The sequence below is a fragment of the Ictalurus punctatus genome, chromosome 3 (assembly GCF_001660625.3).
Source record: "Ictalurus punctatus breed USDA103 chromosome 3, Coco_2.0, whole genome shotgun sequence".
Classification (NCBI taxonomy): domain Eukaryota; kingdom Metazoa; phylum Chordata; class Actinopteri; order Siluriformes; family Ictaluridae; genus Ictalurus; species Ictalurus punctatus.
The window spans coordinates 22,732,814-22,750,540 of record NC_030418.2 but is presented as its reverse complement, the minus strand read 5'-3'; the positions used below and the strand labels follow the sequence as shown (position 1 = coordinate 22,750,540).

At 42.6% G+C, this 17,727-nt stretch overlaps 1 protein-coding gene across 5 annotated transcripts in view; it reads right to left on the bottom strand.

Moving 5' to 3' along the window:
* adka (adenosine kinase a) overlaps positions 1-17,727 on the bottom strand; it is a 158,074-nt gene that overhangs the window by 115,186 nt on the left and 25,161 nt on the right. For all 5 annotated transcript variants that reach the window (XM_047154099.2, XM_017463734.3, XM_017463735.1 and 2 more), the window contains one exon: positions 2,914-2,992. In XM_047154099.2, the coding sequence (XP_047010055.1) occupies positions 2,914-2,992 (79 nt within the window). The remainder of the gene's footprint in view (positions 1-2,913; positions 2,993-17,727) is intronic.

Below are 17,727 nucleotides of genomic sequence, written 5' to 3'. Positions count from 1 at the left end.
CTCCAGAACAGTGCTTGCGTTCCCTTTGCTGTACTGCTTAAAGAGAATGGGAGAACGTTCTTCCTGGCAGGTGGGAGCCTTCATCTGCTCTGGCCCTCGAGGGCATGAGGGGGCAACGTCAGAATAAAACTACATCTCTCTCCTACATGGAGTCACCAATTCGGGCACATCAAAGGACGATGCAGAAAAGGTTTACAGCTCTGCCATTAATAAAATTCAAATAAAAATCCAAGGCTTTTCTGAAGTGGGTGCAGCAGGGAACAGGCATGGGTTAGAAGATGAAATGGTTTAAACCAGCAATTCATAACCCTGGTCCTGAAGCACATGCGTCCGGCATGTTTCTCTCGAACACATCACCTAATCTGCTAATGAACAAGTCCCTCCTGAGTCGACATGGGGGTGTTAAGGTTGCAGATCATACTAAAATGTTGACGACAGGAGTACTCTGCTTTAAGATATTTGTGGGCTTCCCGTGCACCTCTCTGGAGAGTTCTTTAGAGCAATACTTCTCAAGTGGGGTCCAAGAACACCTAGGGGTCTGTGAAGCATAGCCAGAGGGTTTTTAAAAATAAAAAGAATTTTCAAAGTTGTTGTATTTATCGTGCCTTTTTATTATTATTTTTTATTTATTAATTTTTTTTTAAATACGCGCAAGCCCTGTTATTGTATAGTTATTAACTCGAAGGTGGCTTCAATCCAAACTTCAATAACTCAAAAACAACCCAATGACAACAAATATGTTATCAGTGGAAAGTTCAGGAATAAAAGCTCTACCTACGGCTCCAATTTGATCTATTTATTTATATTTTTAAAAGGTGACAGTTGCATTCATAAAATAAATCGGTGTTGAGAGGGTTCATGAAGTTTATTGTAGGGTAAATGGGCCTATATTGATCAGGTAGCGGAAGCAGAACGCACCTCCTCCCTTGCCACCTGGTTATACCCGAAGGCTTCGATTGGACACCTCATCATCAACCGGTGCTTTGACATGTGCTCAGATGGGAGCCATTATCATCAAGTCTGAAAGCTCATTTTCTAGAACATTGACACACACGGGCTGCATCTCTCCTGGCTTACCAGGTGCTGCAGAGTTCTCACACTCGGCTGCCTAATTAAACTGCCGCTTAACATCCTCAACATTCATGCTCAACGTTGCTCGTTCAGACACAAAAGCATTACTGAGGCCAGGCACTGATTTTGGGCGAAGAGACCTGGGGTGCAGTCAATGTTCCAATTCATCCCAAAGGTGTTTAATGGGGTTGAGTTCAGGGTTCTGTGCAGGACACTCAAGTTCCACTCCAACCTTGGCAAACCACATCTTCAAGGACCTCGGTTTGTGCACAGGGGACAGGAACACGTTTGGGCGTCTTAGTTCCAGTGAAGGAAAATTGCAAATGCTACAGCACACGAAGACATCCTATACAATTGTGTGCTAACAACTGTGTTTGGGAAAGATCCTAATATAGATGTGATGGTCAGATGTCCACATACTCTTGTCCATAGAGTGTACAACACGTACCAACTGGGGATGGTGAAGGCTAGCATGCTTCCTCCAAGACACGCGAGTCACACGGCAGCGTAACACACCCGGATGATATCGATATCCACCCTCTTCCACATACATGACCTCACAGACGTTTACATTCAGCTAGTGTCGCCGTGATCGTATGCCATTCCTCCCACTCAGAGTGCATGGCTAATTTCGCCCCCTTTGTTTCCGGCCTTGTCTGGATTCAAGGGTGTGATCTCTTGAAGACAGGACTTTTGTTTTGTGCTACTCAAAGGCAGGACGGTCAGCATTTTAACCAAAGCTTTGCTCTAAATCAGCTTCAGTGACCGACACTGTGTTTGACAGGACAGGTACAATCACAAGCTCATTTCATCTTAATCCACTTAGGCGAATGAACGCTGGATCAAGAGCATCTTAAATGAGGAACCGGTCCTGTCCGTCCTTTGATGAGACCATGTCTGGTCGTAATAAATGTGCTTAACAAGACTAAAGATTCAAGCAATAAAGTAATGAAAGTGCAGTTGCGTTCTCTGGCTAGTGCCCAAACGACGACCGTCTCGTTTCAGGACGAGGCGTACATTGGGAGTAAACGGCTTCGAGTTGCAATTAATCACTGGATTTGGATCCGAGTCAGCGGCACAGGGAAACCAGTGAAACATTTCTCCTCAGCAAGACTGACCGCTTTGAGTTACAGAGAGCGAAGAAGATCTCAGCGCACAGTTTATCAGCCACCTGGAATAATAGCGATGGCATTGTGTTGGTCCCCTGTGTTAAAGAACGAAACACGGCCAAATCAGTGCTCAGAGCATCAGCTTAACCGTGCACGCTCTTCTTCTTCTTCTTCTTCTCCTTTGTGCTAGAACAGCACTGATGGGTCACCAGGGAAATGAAATCATTTCAGTCATTACTCTGAAAAAGCCTTTACATGGAGATGAACTTCATGCTGAATGAGCTCGGAGAGTTTTTAGGCTTCTGCAGTTAATGTGATGGCCTCGCTGAGGATTTAAATGGCCGACTTAACTACACCTTGCACCTTAAAATCAATTTATCATGTACTAGGAGTAATACTCGAACAGCTCTCATCATTGCATTCTCAGGAAGGGCTTTAGAAAGCTTCTATTTCAAAGTAAAAGGGCTGTCAGTAATCACTAACCACACATATTGCCTCAATAAGATAATCTCTCTAGATTGCCTCAGATAGTCTCTAGTCACCACTGTTAAAGCAACAAAGCTGTAGGCTCTGGAACTTATCTTCATGTTTTATTCAAGGAACTGTGGTGTGCCCAGACGGTCCAACATAATGATGCGAGTACGTCATTTTCACTGACATGTTTGGGCTGGAATGATTCACGCTGGATGTACCGTTTTTTTGTTTGTTTAAAAAAAAAAAAGGAAAGACAAACCTGGGCAATTTTCACAGAGTTCTGGGTGGCACCGCCAGCATGGTACTCCACTTTAAACTTCTTGACTATTTCTTCAAACCTATGGCAAAAGGAAGAAAGGAAATAATGACTCGATGAAAAAAATCTTTTAACCCAGGCAGCAAAATTAAACCACATTTGATTACTGCAAAAGATCGAGAAAGATCAGCGTTTCATTTTTGCACAGGGCCTGTCCAGAGCATCTATGCAAAACCACAATACCAACCAGTGGAGAGACACTGAGAACAGGAAACCTCATACATTGTAAACAGGAAATAGAGGACTTGTAGCCTTGTGCCGGAGGGCAGCAAGCCATCTATAAAAGTGCATGTGCACTGTACTTCTGCACGTAGCGTGCACACTTGCGTGGTGCACAGCATGCTATCTGGGCATTATTTCAGGAAAGTAAATAATAACAAGGACTTTGAGAACGCGCTAAGATAGCTTTCCTGCAACATGCAAGTATGTAATCGTCAGGGGTGAGCTGGACTTTTAGCCTCTTCTCCAACTGATTTGCACGATGAGATGGAAGTCGAGAACAAATTCAAACGCTTGCACAGATCACACCTAATTTACTGGCATGAGAAATTCTTGGGATAGCACTGCTAACATAAAATAGACATATGCAAACAATATAATCGTCAGGGGTGAGCCGAACTCAGTGATTTGCACAATAAATGGAACAAATTCAAATGTTGGTCATTTTTGCACAGATCACACCTAATTTACTGCCATCTGGAAACTCCCAGGAGATCAACAGCTTCTGAAACACTCAAACTAGACTGTCTGGCACAAACAACCATGCCCCGGTCGAAGTCACTTTTTTTTTTTTTTAACTATTCTGATATTTGATGTGAACAATAACTAAAGCTCTTGATCTGTATTTAGATGACTTTATGCACCGAGCTGCTGCCACATGACAGGCTGATTGGAGAGCTGCATGAATGAGCAGGTGTATAGGTGTTATGTGTATACATGGTGTTGGTGTACACACCGATATAATTTTTTATAGAAAAATACACACACATACATATATAGTGAAAGAGAGAGAGAGAGAGAGAGAGAGAGAGTTTATATATACACACACACTCATGTACATACATATACACACACACACATACATACATACATACATACAATGTGTGTATGTATACACACATGATCAGAAGGAAAACACAGGGGCCCTGGTGAAAGTGATCAGATGTTCAGGTTCTATTAGCGGAGCTGCTTTAGCACAGTGAACAGGTCACCCCTGACTTGCAGCACTTCTGTCATTCCTCCAGCAACACTGTCAGGGAGGAAAAGCCCATCAAGCAACACTTCAGAATGAGCTTGTGGGTGGGGGGTGGGGAGCAGGAAATGAGCAGCAGGGGGGCCTGCTTAAGCGAGGAGAGATCGCACATAAGTACACGTTTAAGTACTTCCTTCAGCAACACTAATGCTGCACACTTGGCAACAAAAGGCTCGTGCTGGGGATGCTCTGCATGTCGGGGCTCCTCGAGACGATGCTGTGCGGCTCGGTGCGCTCTGGACTCTGCAGCTTCAGTTAACTGAGGGGGGACATCATAGAAGGGGGGAAAGAAAAAAACAAACAAAAAAAAAAAAACACCACACGGCTCTTCCTCATACGACCGTGGCCAACTGCGTTTGTGTGGGTTGAGCCGAACGAGAAACCGGGCTATGAATTGAAGCATTAATGCAAACTCACAGCACTCAACATTGACTTGTGCACCGTATTAACAGAAGTGCTAGGTGACTGCAATTAAATTGAACTGAAGAGGCAGAGAGCGCCCCCTATCTGACGGACAATGCTTACACTTTACAAAGCGTGGGAACAGCACACATGCAACCACCCACACACACTTCCTCAGCCCAAGACGCAACAACCAGTAGACCACAGCATGTTGGACTGAAGCTACAATCAAGCCACAACCACACACTCGCATACACAGGGAAAAAAAAACAAAAAAAACAAAAAAAAAAAAACCTTCTGCAATTTGTACTGTGTTCAGCTGGAGATTACATCTGACCCATATTAGCATGACCCATCACTTCTTCTTGGTAACAAAAACACACCCCAAGGGCTACCCACACACTACAAAGTATGTACACCCTGTTGATTCTGAAGACAGAACGCACAAGTATTTACTTACTAACTCGTGTCGTGAGCAGTCCATTGCACAGCAGGAAATAAAAACATTGCTGTTCAGAAGTGATGTGGGTTTTATTAACTGTACAGTAGCACGACTAGAAGCAGCTGATGTGACTGCACTGGCAAGCGAAACAAACAAACGGGGAGTCTGCAGGGAAAAGGCAGGCACCGTTCATCGATGGCTGCCGGCGAACATTCCTCAAGCCGAACTGCCATTCTTAGCCTTTGTCTCACTCCGACTGTGAAAAACACAATCAATTACTAAAGAAAGCCATGCAGACGGGCAGATAAAGAAGTGGGCAGCAGTGCAGCGGTGGCGGCCGAACAAACAACACAGACGTAACACACGAGCCTATTGGATTAAGAGTCTAGCTCAGCCTCGACTCATTAGGGATGACAAAGCGGAAATGTGATGCCTCCACACTTTTCATGCTGAGAAACGAGAGGCTCCGGTGGGCAGCGAGAATTTATTCGAGTCAAAAGATTGCATGTAGCAGCTCGTAAATTCGGACAGCAAGACTGCGTACGTACAGAGAGCGTAGCGGCATCAAAACGTTTAGTCCTAAATGAGCATAGGGGCCGAGTTATGGGCTGAAAGAACACAAAGTGTTCACTTAGGGAAAGAGAGAAAAAAAAAAAAAGAGGGCACAGTGAGGAATGTCAGCCTGCTCCCTTTGAAATGCCTCACCACAAATGTTACAAGGGTTGAAAAGAATGCACTTAAATGTCAGATTGATAAAAGAGGGGAATGTTTTCCACATGTGCTTGTAGTTAGACATATTAAAGCAAGATGAGAATAGTGTCATTTCAGAATGGCAGAACAACCCCCCCTTCCCCCCACCCCTTTTTCTCTCTCTCCCAGAATCTGTTATTTATGATGATAATGACTTTTGTTTGCACACATGTAGATGCAGACTAGAAAAGTAGTACCATTAAGTGTTCTTTTGTGTTCTCTATTAAAGTAGGTCAGGTCTGAATTGTATCAGATGGCTCTTTAAAACCCCCAAAAAATCAGTTAATTAAATCCAGAATATCATGGAACAGTCCAATAATATTGTGGGCTTGTTTTTTTTCCAATGGAACTGGATCCAAATAAATAAGAAGGATAAGGGGGGAAGAAAAAAAAAAAAAAAAAAAATCAGGCCCGGTCCAGTAACACTTAACAGATCCCCTAATGAGAGAAGGAAAACACTAACCGACAGCTCCGTGCCAGCAGATCTGCTGCACTAACCTCTAACCATGCTATAATCGCTCAATCAGGAGTCAACTATTTAACCTGAGCTCCTTAATCTTAATCAGGCTTAATCAGTCCTAAGAGACCCTCAGACAGTCCACATATTTACACCGTTCCAGCTCCAAACACACCTTAGCCAGGTAAATGAGAGCTGTGCTGCACTTGATTACATGGTTCAGGAGGATCAGCAACTGGAAACAGAATAAAAGACTGCTTTGGCTCAGGACCTTGATATTAAGTATGAGACTGGCTCTTAAAAAGACGGCTGTGGACAGAAAAGGGACGTTGGACATACAGTGAGCTCAGTACTATAAGGTTCTATCTGACTTGAATACTGAGGGAGAACATTATTCTCCTGTGGTGTCATTTATTTATTGCAGGCTTTTGGTGGAATATTAAAAAATATATATATATATAATCAAAACAAAACCTCACAGATAGACTTGGTTTTAAATCTGCCAGCTAATCATCATCCAAAATGACCACAACACACCAGTCAACATCATCGTTTTATATCTGTTCTGACACAAAAGCGCGGACGTGAAGCCTCGGCGTGGTAAACTGGAGGCGTTCTCAGACGTTTTCTCTGTTGATGTTCTCCATATGTTCCATGTGAGTAATAAAAAGTAAGTGTACAGAACAGGTACAGTACTATATTCGCTGGTTTTACAACCAATAAACATAGGGGACGCATTAGAAAGTCTTAAGCGTGGCGGAAAAGCTAATATCGTGGCGAACATCAGAGAAGATTAGCATTAAATATTACTGACTTTAGCGATGCGCTTAATAACCAGGACGTTCCAGTGAAGTCACGTTTGTGTGCTTGCACAGGAACAGCTATTGTATGTTCTAATGCATTTGTTAAAATGTTAAAACGATGAAACGCGCCGTTTAGGAACATCACCGGATTTGAAAAACTCTTAGATCTTTCAAGAATAATAACATTTAAATGTAATTAAAAAAAAAATTTAAAAAAAGCATATATGATCAGAATCGGCTCAGGCAGGCTCAAAATATCATTCCCTGCTGAGTTTATTACCGTTTCCTTAATAAGATTAAGACGTCGCTTAATAAGAAACAGGTAGAACCTTGTAAACCTGAACAGCATTTAAGTTTGGAGAATAATAAGCTTTTATGTGTTCAGTGTTCAAAAATGGACTGATTCAATTTCCAATTCTGTCTCTAATCTAAATTTAAAGTAACCGTAAACTTCAGGCATTGCTGAGCTGTAAAATGGAAATTATTAGTTGTAAATGTACTTTAGAGCTTCGCTAGCTGGAATGAAAAAATTTTTTTTTATACTAGGATCACTATGCAGAAAATATGTGTTTTGAAATGTTGGAAAGAAAGTGTCTTTAAATAAATATGAAAGAAAAAAAAAAATGTATCAAACATTACAGCAGCCTTTGTTTGGATTCACAATCCCTCTGTATGTACAAATTGATGGAGCTGCACCTAGCTGGTTGACGCACCAAGCCCACATCAAATAAACGGCGGCAAACATGAGGGCAACTTAGAAACAGCTCCTGCTGCTTCACCTCGCAAAAACTACAGCTGACTGCCAGCACGCACGTACGATCTACTCCTGGGTGAACAGAAGCAACTCTCCATACCACGAGATAACCCCGTGTCTAAATAAATAAACAAACAAATAAATAAGACAAGATTACTGAACAGATCAGTGTGTCAAAACTGTACCAGTATCTAGCAGCCTACTATTTTCTCATCCCATTTAATGCCCTATTATGCAGTTTGGGACGCAGCCAAACCAACTAGTCTAGGCAATGTTTCACAACACTGTGGGTCTATTTAAAATGGTCTTCTTGTCCCTTCAACTGGAAAATACAGCAAATGAGCTTTAAATCGAGAAATAATAAATAGATAAGCAGAAGTTTAAAAAAAAAAAAAAAAAAAAATGAGACGCGCACATGAGCGCATGCGTTCTTCATTTGCTTGCTTTTTTCTCTTCTTCTGCACAGATTCTATAGACAAGAAGAGTCCTTTTTTATTTTTTTATTTTTTTATTTTTTGCTCGTCATGCCGAATGAACATGACTCTCTGTGGTTGTTAAAAATCCTAGGACACTTCTCGTAGGGGTAAATTCCCCCATTGGTCCTTATCCATCACGGCCCCCTAATAATCCCCATCTCTGTACTGGCTACATCACTCTCTCCTCTCCACTAATAGCTGGTGTGTGGTGGGCGTTCTGGCGCTCTATGGCTGCCGTCACATCATCCAGGTGGATTCTACACACTAGTGGTGGTTGAGGAGATTCCCTCCCCCAATACTATGCAAAGCACTTTGAGTGCCTAGAAAAGTGCTATATAAATGTAAGGAATTATTAGTAGTATTAACATAATCATACACGACGGCTGAATAGAGCCAAGCCTTTGAGCATGACTGATACACTACTGCATAACTATTAGGTACCCAGCAGCCATTAACACTTAATGCAGACATGGCCTGTATGCAAACAGTACAAAATGTTTACGACAGAAACAAACTGTCAGCGTTTTTTTTTTTTTTTCCCCCTGAGCAAAAGAATATATCATTTTGCTTCCTGCACTCAAACCTTACTCAATTCTTAACCAGCAGGATCAACATTTTGGCCAATTCTGTATGTTCATTCTTGGTTTGGGACGAGGGAACGCTGGGAACGCGGAGTGTAAGGCAGGAATACAACCTGGATGTGATGCCAGTCCATCACAGGGCACCATGCACGCACACACACACACACACCCCTAGGGGCAATTAAGAGCTGCCAATCTACCCACTGGCATGTTTTTGGGAGGTGGGAAAATCCAGAGAAAACCCAGGCTGACATGATGAGAACATGAGAAATGCCACACACACACACACACACACACAGTAACCCGAGCTCAGGGTCGAATCAAAGACCCTGAAGCTGATAGGCAGCAACGATACGCCACCGTGTCGCCCCATACATGCACGCTGGCTTAATTTAATTGAATAGTAGCTTTATACGGCTTTTATACCCAGCAGTTGTGTTTGTATTATTAAAAAAAGGACAAGCAGACAAGAGGCTACTGAATTTAAAATGGCACGTACCAGAAACAAGATTAGTGTTTTTTTGAGTACGAGAAATAACGAGCTACTCGTCGCTGAGAGAAAGACTAACATCAGGCCGCACTCACTGAATTCCCAAGAAAATGTCAAGGTTCACAATGAACACATATTTTATATATATATATATATATATATATATATATATATATATATATATATATATATATATATATATATATATATATATATACACATATACATACATACATACATACATACACACACACACACACACACACACACAGCAAAAAGCTAAATCTGTTGAATTACACCCTTTAAGTGTTGACCAATTGAGCGCTGAAGGAAATAACGAGATTGTGATCACTGCTCATTATATTCAATATATACAGACAGAGCAACCTGTACAATGGGTTGTGTATCGCATACCAAACGTCTCTTCATGTTTAATGAAAATAAATAAATAACTGACGCTACACCACATGTTTAAAAATCTAATGCGTAGATTGAAAGAACACACGAGAGACTTGCTTTTGTTCTAAAGACATCTGGAAGCCTGAAGGCAACACATACATAATAGTCTAGCGCAGATACTTTTGGTTGTGAGCCACATTTAAATACTTCTTTTTTTTTTTTTTTTCTTCTTTTTTTTTTTAAATGAACAGAATTAACATTGTGCCTACATAAAAATGAATTGAGATGATTATGCTGCTAGTTCATTCTGGCTCCTACTAAAGTTTGTTTTGGTTTATGTTCGTTTCGTACAAAACAGGTTTGGAACCCCGGTTCAAAGTGAACAGAGAACACTTTAGATCAGACGAGTCGTCCAACCTTCAGGCAAAATGTTTCACCCCCCTCAAAAGTACGCCCGGTGTCTGACGACGTAATCCTCCCCATTTGTCTCCGCGAACAAGACGGCTGCAATTTAATATTAATATGATAAAATGCGTGGCTCAGTGAAAGGAAAAAAGTTTAAAAAGATCCAAACCTTTTTTTTTTTTTTTTTTTTAAGTTTCAAAATTTATGAACAAACAAATCTGTGGACAAACAAAGACGTTTTAAAGCTTCAGAAGAGTGGGTTTGGTGGGGGTGGGGGTGAGTGGGGTATTTACATCCAAGTTCCAAGAACACATCATTAAAAATCTAAAACACTTGAAACCAAGTTTACTCGGAGGGCATTCTGCCCACATTTACAGCCCTGAAGAGCCGTTGTAGTTCACTACCCGATGCCAGCAATCTCCACGCTACCCAAAAAAAAAAAAAAAAAGAAAAAGAAAAGAAAAAAAAAGAAAATGTGGTGAAGCACAAACAAATCCAATTCAAATCAGACAGGCCTGTTTGAAAATCCTGCGTGAGAGAGAGAAATATTCCCACATGTGTGTTTAACACGTTAGGTGAAGTGACAGCTGTCAGACAGTCAGAAGTACATTCATCTCATCCAACCACGTCTGCGCTGAGCTCCACAGGGGTCGAGAGAACGTCTTTACGGTTCTGCGATCTCCTCCAAGATTTACACGGCATCTGTTAGAGCTATTGACATATAAACCACGACCTCTAAAAGTGCTGACTTGTTTTCCTCATCGGAGCTGGTGGAATTACTTGATTCGCCGTCAACAAAATATCAACCTCTGAAATATGGTAGAGGCGGCATCGACAGGGCGCACGTATCCTGACACGTCAAACGGAGATTAAAATGGTTTTAAGCCCCTGACGGGTGGTCGAGAGAAGCGTGGATGGACGCTGGGCTTCCAGACGTGTCGTCTGATTACGGTGTCTAATAGATGAGTTCGTTTATTTGGAAATGCACATGCCAGGTGGCAAGAGCGCAAGACGTTATTAATGTAGCCGTCATGTAAACTCCACATAAACATGGGAACTGAGAGGAAACGTACAATTTACAAGCATCTCCTCAGTCGAGATCTACAAAGCAGCCATTCATCGGCCAAGGTCTACGCTTTTAATAGAAACAAGGTGGTCCGGGGTGGGGGTAGTGGTGGTGGGGGTCGTTCACGGCGTCGTTAGCCTTTTAATAAACAAGCGAATTACACAGACCTGCTATAAATCTAATTCAGGATTTAGATTTAGCAATGGATAATGTAAAATAATAATAATAATAATAATAATAATAATAATAATAATAATAATAATGTTCTGTGGTTTCACTGTGGTGCCATTAAAAGGTAAAAACAAAAGGGTGCAAAAAATTTTTAATAAATAAATAAATACAGCACAGCAGTCGAAGGCTGGCGAGTTTAGAACGGAGAAAACAAAAGTGCATGCCATAAATCAGAGGGAGGTAAAAAGCTGGCGGAGGTGCCAGGCTGAGCCCAGTGCTGTGGGACAGAACACAGCACAGACCAGAGAGCAGAGCTGCTGTTACTGTTGGCGCTGCTGCTGTTGCCGCCTGAGCTGCCGCCTGAGCTGCCGCCTGAGCTGCGGCCTTCACCCCCCCCCCCCCCCAAACATGAGTCATTAACAGACAGGCAGAACCGAGTGTCCCAGCTTTAAATGCCAGTCTCTAAAAATAAACCTGCAAACTGCAGGCCCGACTAATGTCTCTCCATCACTATTCCCTTTTCCTGGCCCAAGTGCCAGCGTTCACATCAACCTGCACAAAGCACTTTCCACTGGAGGGAGGCCTCTGCTCAGTGATAATCGCAATGCTGCTGGAACTTTCCACCACTCTTTCTCCCTCACACACAGACACACACAGCCTCTTTGTCTTTTGCTTGCTTAACACCTCCAGTCTCAGAAAGCTACTTTCCACTAAAAAAAAAAAAAAAAAAAAAGAGTAAGGAAATGAAAAACACTTTGTAGCTTATCATATATTATACCCTCCTAACTATGTGTAGAACACCTCATCAAACCGCCTACATATACATGATTACCCCTTTGCCGTGAAAGCTCTCTGATCTTCTTCTTAAATTCATGCGCATTTATTTCTGCGTCTAATAGAGCAATCAAGAACAGCTGAGCCTCGAGCACCAAATGTGGTGGAGAGAAAGGAACACAGCCCTGACGTAGGGGAAAAAAAAGCAAACAAGGACGATGGGGAAAAAATAAATAAATAATAGGGAGGAGAACACAGAGGTGAGAGGCAAGCACGCCAAGTGCTCTCTCTCCAAATCAAGTTATAAAAGGCATGAAAAGGCGGCATTAAACCGGGCTTGGCCAAGAATGCTGCCGTCACAGTGGACACAGACACGCTGCTCTCTCTTTATGTCTGAATCAGTCAGGGACAGACTGAGTGTCTACGGACTACACATGAGACGCTTGTACCCATGGGGCCTAAATTCACCACACGGATGGAGGAGACGTGGAGAGCGGGTTAATAAAGCTCACTGGGACACCTGCTCCCGGTCGTCTACAGAGAATCTGTGGCGTCGCAGTGTGCATTTCAGACAAGGGGGACCCCAATGGGTTAGAATCTCTCGCGTTTTCTCTCTCTCTCACACACACACACACACACACAGAGGATTTGGTCTTGAATAACTGCTTTTCAGCACCTAAGAGCACAGGGGGCCCCGTTCTCAGAGGGCTTAAGGAGTCCCTGCCCAGAAGCAGCAGCTGCCTCAGGACCTCTTCCCCCTCACCGAGACCCAGGGGATCATGTGGCTCCGCTACAATCGAGGGCTCTTTTAACCATTTAATCATTTAGCACGGAGAACACGCACGCAAATCCGCCCTCTTCACAGCTCACAGCTGTCCCGGCATGTCCACCAGCCAGAAACGCAGAGAAGATCATTATCGGTCCTGAAGCATGCTTAAACACAAATGATGCCTCCACATCCTACACTCAGATCCCACAGGACGGCACACAAAGGAAGTCAAGACTTTAGGACGTTACATGCTGTCCACCAGGGACTTGGCTTACTGTAAAATACCATGTCCTTAGAATAAGAGGGCTTGGATTTGAAGACCTCACAGGAATGAATTAAAGCCCATTTTCAGAATTCATGTCATTTATAATTTAGAGATTCAAAAAAATAAAACGTTTCCAAGATTTATTCATGCATTCGGTTTCCCTTTGCTTGGGGGTGTTTGTTGCATGGGTGTCACAGTGGAAGCAGGATGAGGTCATCAGTCAAGATTTCTCCTACCCCAAGCCACAGATTCCAACTCCTCCTCGGGGGATCCCCCGAAGTTCCCAAGCCAACTGTGAGCTGTGAGATACAATCTCTCCAGCTGGTCCTGGGTCTCCGTCCACTGATGCATGTCTAGCTGGAGCCAGACTAGACAAATCACAATGAAAGTTTAGATCAGAGATTCCTTTCATTCATTCTTCTTCCTGCTCAAGGTCGTGCTGGATCCAAAGCCTGTTCTGGGGATACTGGGTGTGAAGCAGGAATTCACTCTTTCTCTTCAGGAAGATCGTGGTTCAGTCCTTCTTCATCTCGACCTCTGCAACTTACCCCTGTCTGGTCTTAATGCTTCTGCTATTAAGTCCTTGTAACTCATCCAGAATCATCTTCAAAGTCCATCCATGTCACTCCACATCTGTGCTTCATCCACTGGCTTCCTGTAGGTGGCGGCATTTGGCTTAAAACCCTGATGCTTGCCAAATCCCAGATAATATCTCGAGAGCTTTGAGCCACGAGTACAGCTCAGCTTGTCCTGCCATACTTCTAGACAAAACGAGGACAAGCGTCAAAACTATTTATTCCCTGTAGTGGCCTGGTGTTGGAATCAACTTCCCCTTGTCGTCCAGTCCTCAAAGACAGACTAAAGACACAAATATGCCATAAACAGATGAACGAACGCTAATCATATGATTCATACGTATCGGTAGTAAGTCCTTCCTTCTGTTTTCCTAATCTTATTGTATCTTTATACTTCAGCTTTACCAAAACCTGCACTAGGATAAGGATTCGTTTTCCACATAGACAACTAACCAATTCTGGTTAAATGTCAGTGCGTTTACATGGACAACAATAATCCGATATTAACCCGATTAAGACGATACTCTGATTAAGAAACTACCGAGTAAACCGCAATTACTGATTACCTTAATCCGGCTAAAGTCGTACTCGAAGTAAACACAAATCAAATTAAGACGTGTGGAGTATTTCCTGTTTTAGTTATCGGAGTGCATTACAGACACGTACACACCTTAATCACATTATTAACATCGTGTGGGTTTTCACCGCATTTTGCGACAAGACACGTACACACGGCAGTGCTCAACCCTTTCACGACAAACAAGAGAGCACGGCTGCGTCCAAAACCGCATACTTACCTGCTATATAGTAGGCGAGATGTTTCGGACGCAGGTTATGGCTTCAGGCAGTCGTTTATTTGCACGTATAGCATGACAAATAATTAACGGCACTTGAAGCTTTTGTAAAATTAAAAATAAATAAATAAATAAATAAATAATAATGTATACGGTACCATAACGAAGAGGAACTGTATGTCTATACGTGAAATTCTGGAGGGACGTCGGGCGGCGTGGCGCGGTGACATAATGACGTGTGCCGTTAATCGATCTAGGTTCTATAACATATAAAACGGGAACGTGAGAATATTCTAAAAGCGACCCCTGTAAACACCTTAATCACAATATTGTCTTATTCAGAATAAGGACAATAATTAGATTACTGCTGTCCATGTAAACATAGACAGTGTCTGCCAAATACCATAAACATACCATAAACCAAATACCATAAACATAAACAAGTATTTTGACATTTTTATGACCGTGTTCCCAACTCTGGTGTTGAAAAACTTCAACATTCAAGGAGGAAATCGTTTCAAAATGCTTGCAAATGTGGCTGTGAAGCTCCACCTAAGCGGTGATCTATTGCCAACATTCAGATGTGAGGCTTCCATTTGATTGGCACCGAATGCTACATTTAGACAAACGGTAAACAGAAGCACTGGGACTAGCTCAAACAATGCAGGATGACACCGACTTAAACAGAGGCAGTCAATCCCTGCTTCAACAGAGTCATCTGGTGAAGGGAGCCTGCCAAACTGTGAGGAATTAGCGGCCTGATCAATGGCGTCTCTCCTGGGTGGCGTTGGCTAAACCTTCTGCTGGACAGAAGAAACGATGGGCGAAACACAGCCAGGATAGAGACGGAGGCTATTTATTTGTGGGGTTTCTTTAAGGAATGGCGGGCGATAAATATTGTTGTTTATCCCCTCCTAATTAAATTGTTCGGTAATTTCTTCACACAAAGAGAACACAGTTTATCTGTTTGAAATCAATAGCCCATTTCACGCCGAGGCACGTCCCGGCTAGACGACGGTGCCATTACTTATTCTGCTCGCTGAGCTTCCACTGCGCTGCTCTCCCAAGGTTGAATCTGTTATCTTTTCTTGTTTAAGGAGAAAGAGAGGGGAAAAAGTCAATAATAATTTCTCGTTTCTAAATGGATGGATCTGTCTGCCAGGGGAGAGCTTTTGAAAAGCATCGCCTCAGCCTTCTCAATGCCTCTTAAGTAAATGTCTGCTGAGCCACTCACACACAAATAAGATCATTAAAAGCACTGATTACCTTCGAGTCTACGCCACTCGTCTTTAAAATATTCTTTACTCCGATGAGTGGAAAGCCAATTTAAATTGAGATGTTAAAATGAGCTGAGTGAGATGTGCCTCCGCCGAAGCAGCGCGCCAAAACAATTCGGAGGCAGCGCGATGACTGATTACTCTGCTGCTTATTTGTTTTGAAACAATTACTGGTAATCATATTGATGTTTATGCACGGTGCCCTTTCTGAGAACTAAAACTCGGCTTTGTAATTACATCACTGGAATCTAATCAAGAGGAGATAAACCTTCACCTATGCTAACAACATATTAAAATGCAAATCAGCGCTGGTGTAGACATGGCTGCGCACCGAGGCCTAATTATCCTGTGATGTCACACGCCCGGCCCATGAGTTCCGTTTCCTTGGTAATCTGTCAACCTGAATCCAGTCATTAGCTTTGCTAATATTAACAAAAACATACAAATAGACCTGTTTTGAAGGGCAGCACAGGTGTGGAGGAACTGCTTCAGAGATGATATCTGCCGCCACAGAGACCCTGAAGCCAACAGAGTCTCCATTATCAGTCCCAGATCTGGCTAAACACACACGCACACAGATCTTTATCATGGTGTAATCCTGGTGCAAGAGTCATATCACGGTTCGCTCTGATCCTCTGATACACACACAATGCCCTGAAGGTTAGGTCAACACGGTCTGATCTTTTCCTAGGTCAAAGAGCCGCCCGCTTCAAGCGACTCTCACACAAAACATACAGACCATTCAGAAGTCTCCTAACCCTGCTAAGTAAGTTGGGATGTCTCAGAGAGACAAACGAGGCGAGACTCTGGTGTGCCTTTCAAAGCCGAACATAAAGACAAAGCGGCTTGGCTCACTTCCTTCCTCAGGGAGACGCACGGGGATGATGTGGTGATATATGACGGTCAGTTTAAATAATTCACATCCATAAAAAGAATGACACGTAGCCTAACGTGAACCTGGAACATGACGGGATCCGACAGCTTCTCCTATCACCATAAGAAAAGTTCGTCATCATGTCTGGTACTATTGAAGGAAGAGAAGAAAAAAAAAAAGAAAAGAAAAAAAAACGGCAAGTAGTCAATTTTCCAGATTGCAAAATAATAATAATCCATCCATCTTCTATACCGTTTATCCTTTTCAGGGTCACGGGGAACCTGGAGCCTATCCCAGGGAGCATCGGGCACAAGGCGGGGTACACCCTGGACAGTGTGCCAATCCATCACAGGGCACAATCACACACCCCTTCATACACTACGGAGATTTTGGACATGCCAATCAGCCTACCATGCATGTCTTTGGACTGGGGGAGGAAACCAGAGTAACCCCCACAGCAAGAGGAGAACATGCAAACTCCACAAACACAGGGCCACGGTGGGAATCGAACCCCCGACCCTGGCGAACATGCTAACCACTAAGCCACCGTGCACCCTTTAATAATAATAATAATAATAATAATAATAATAATAATAATAATAATAATAATACTCCACTGTCAGGCTGGTTACTGTGTACACTACATAACTGCAGTTTAGAGAGCTGAATAAAAACCCAACAAAAAATTCTTGATCGTTCTTTCTTTCAACATTACTTTTGGCATGTGGTTGGTTATTTGAAGTGGGTGTAACAAAATTCACAATGTGGAAAAGAACATAAAAGTGAATCTCAGCTCCCTCATAGTTTAAAAAAAAAAAAAAAAAAAAAAAAAAAACATTTAAATGATCCAGTGTGTCAAGATCATGTGTTTCCTTTTGCTAAAAATAAAATGTCAATGTCACAAAAACCAAACAAAACTGATGAAACAATGATCTCAAATCATGTTAGCATACTTTAAGTGCATTTAAAAAACAGTACTTT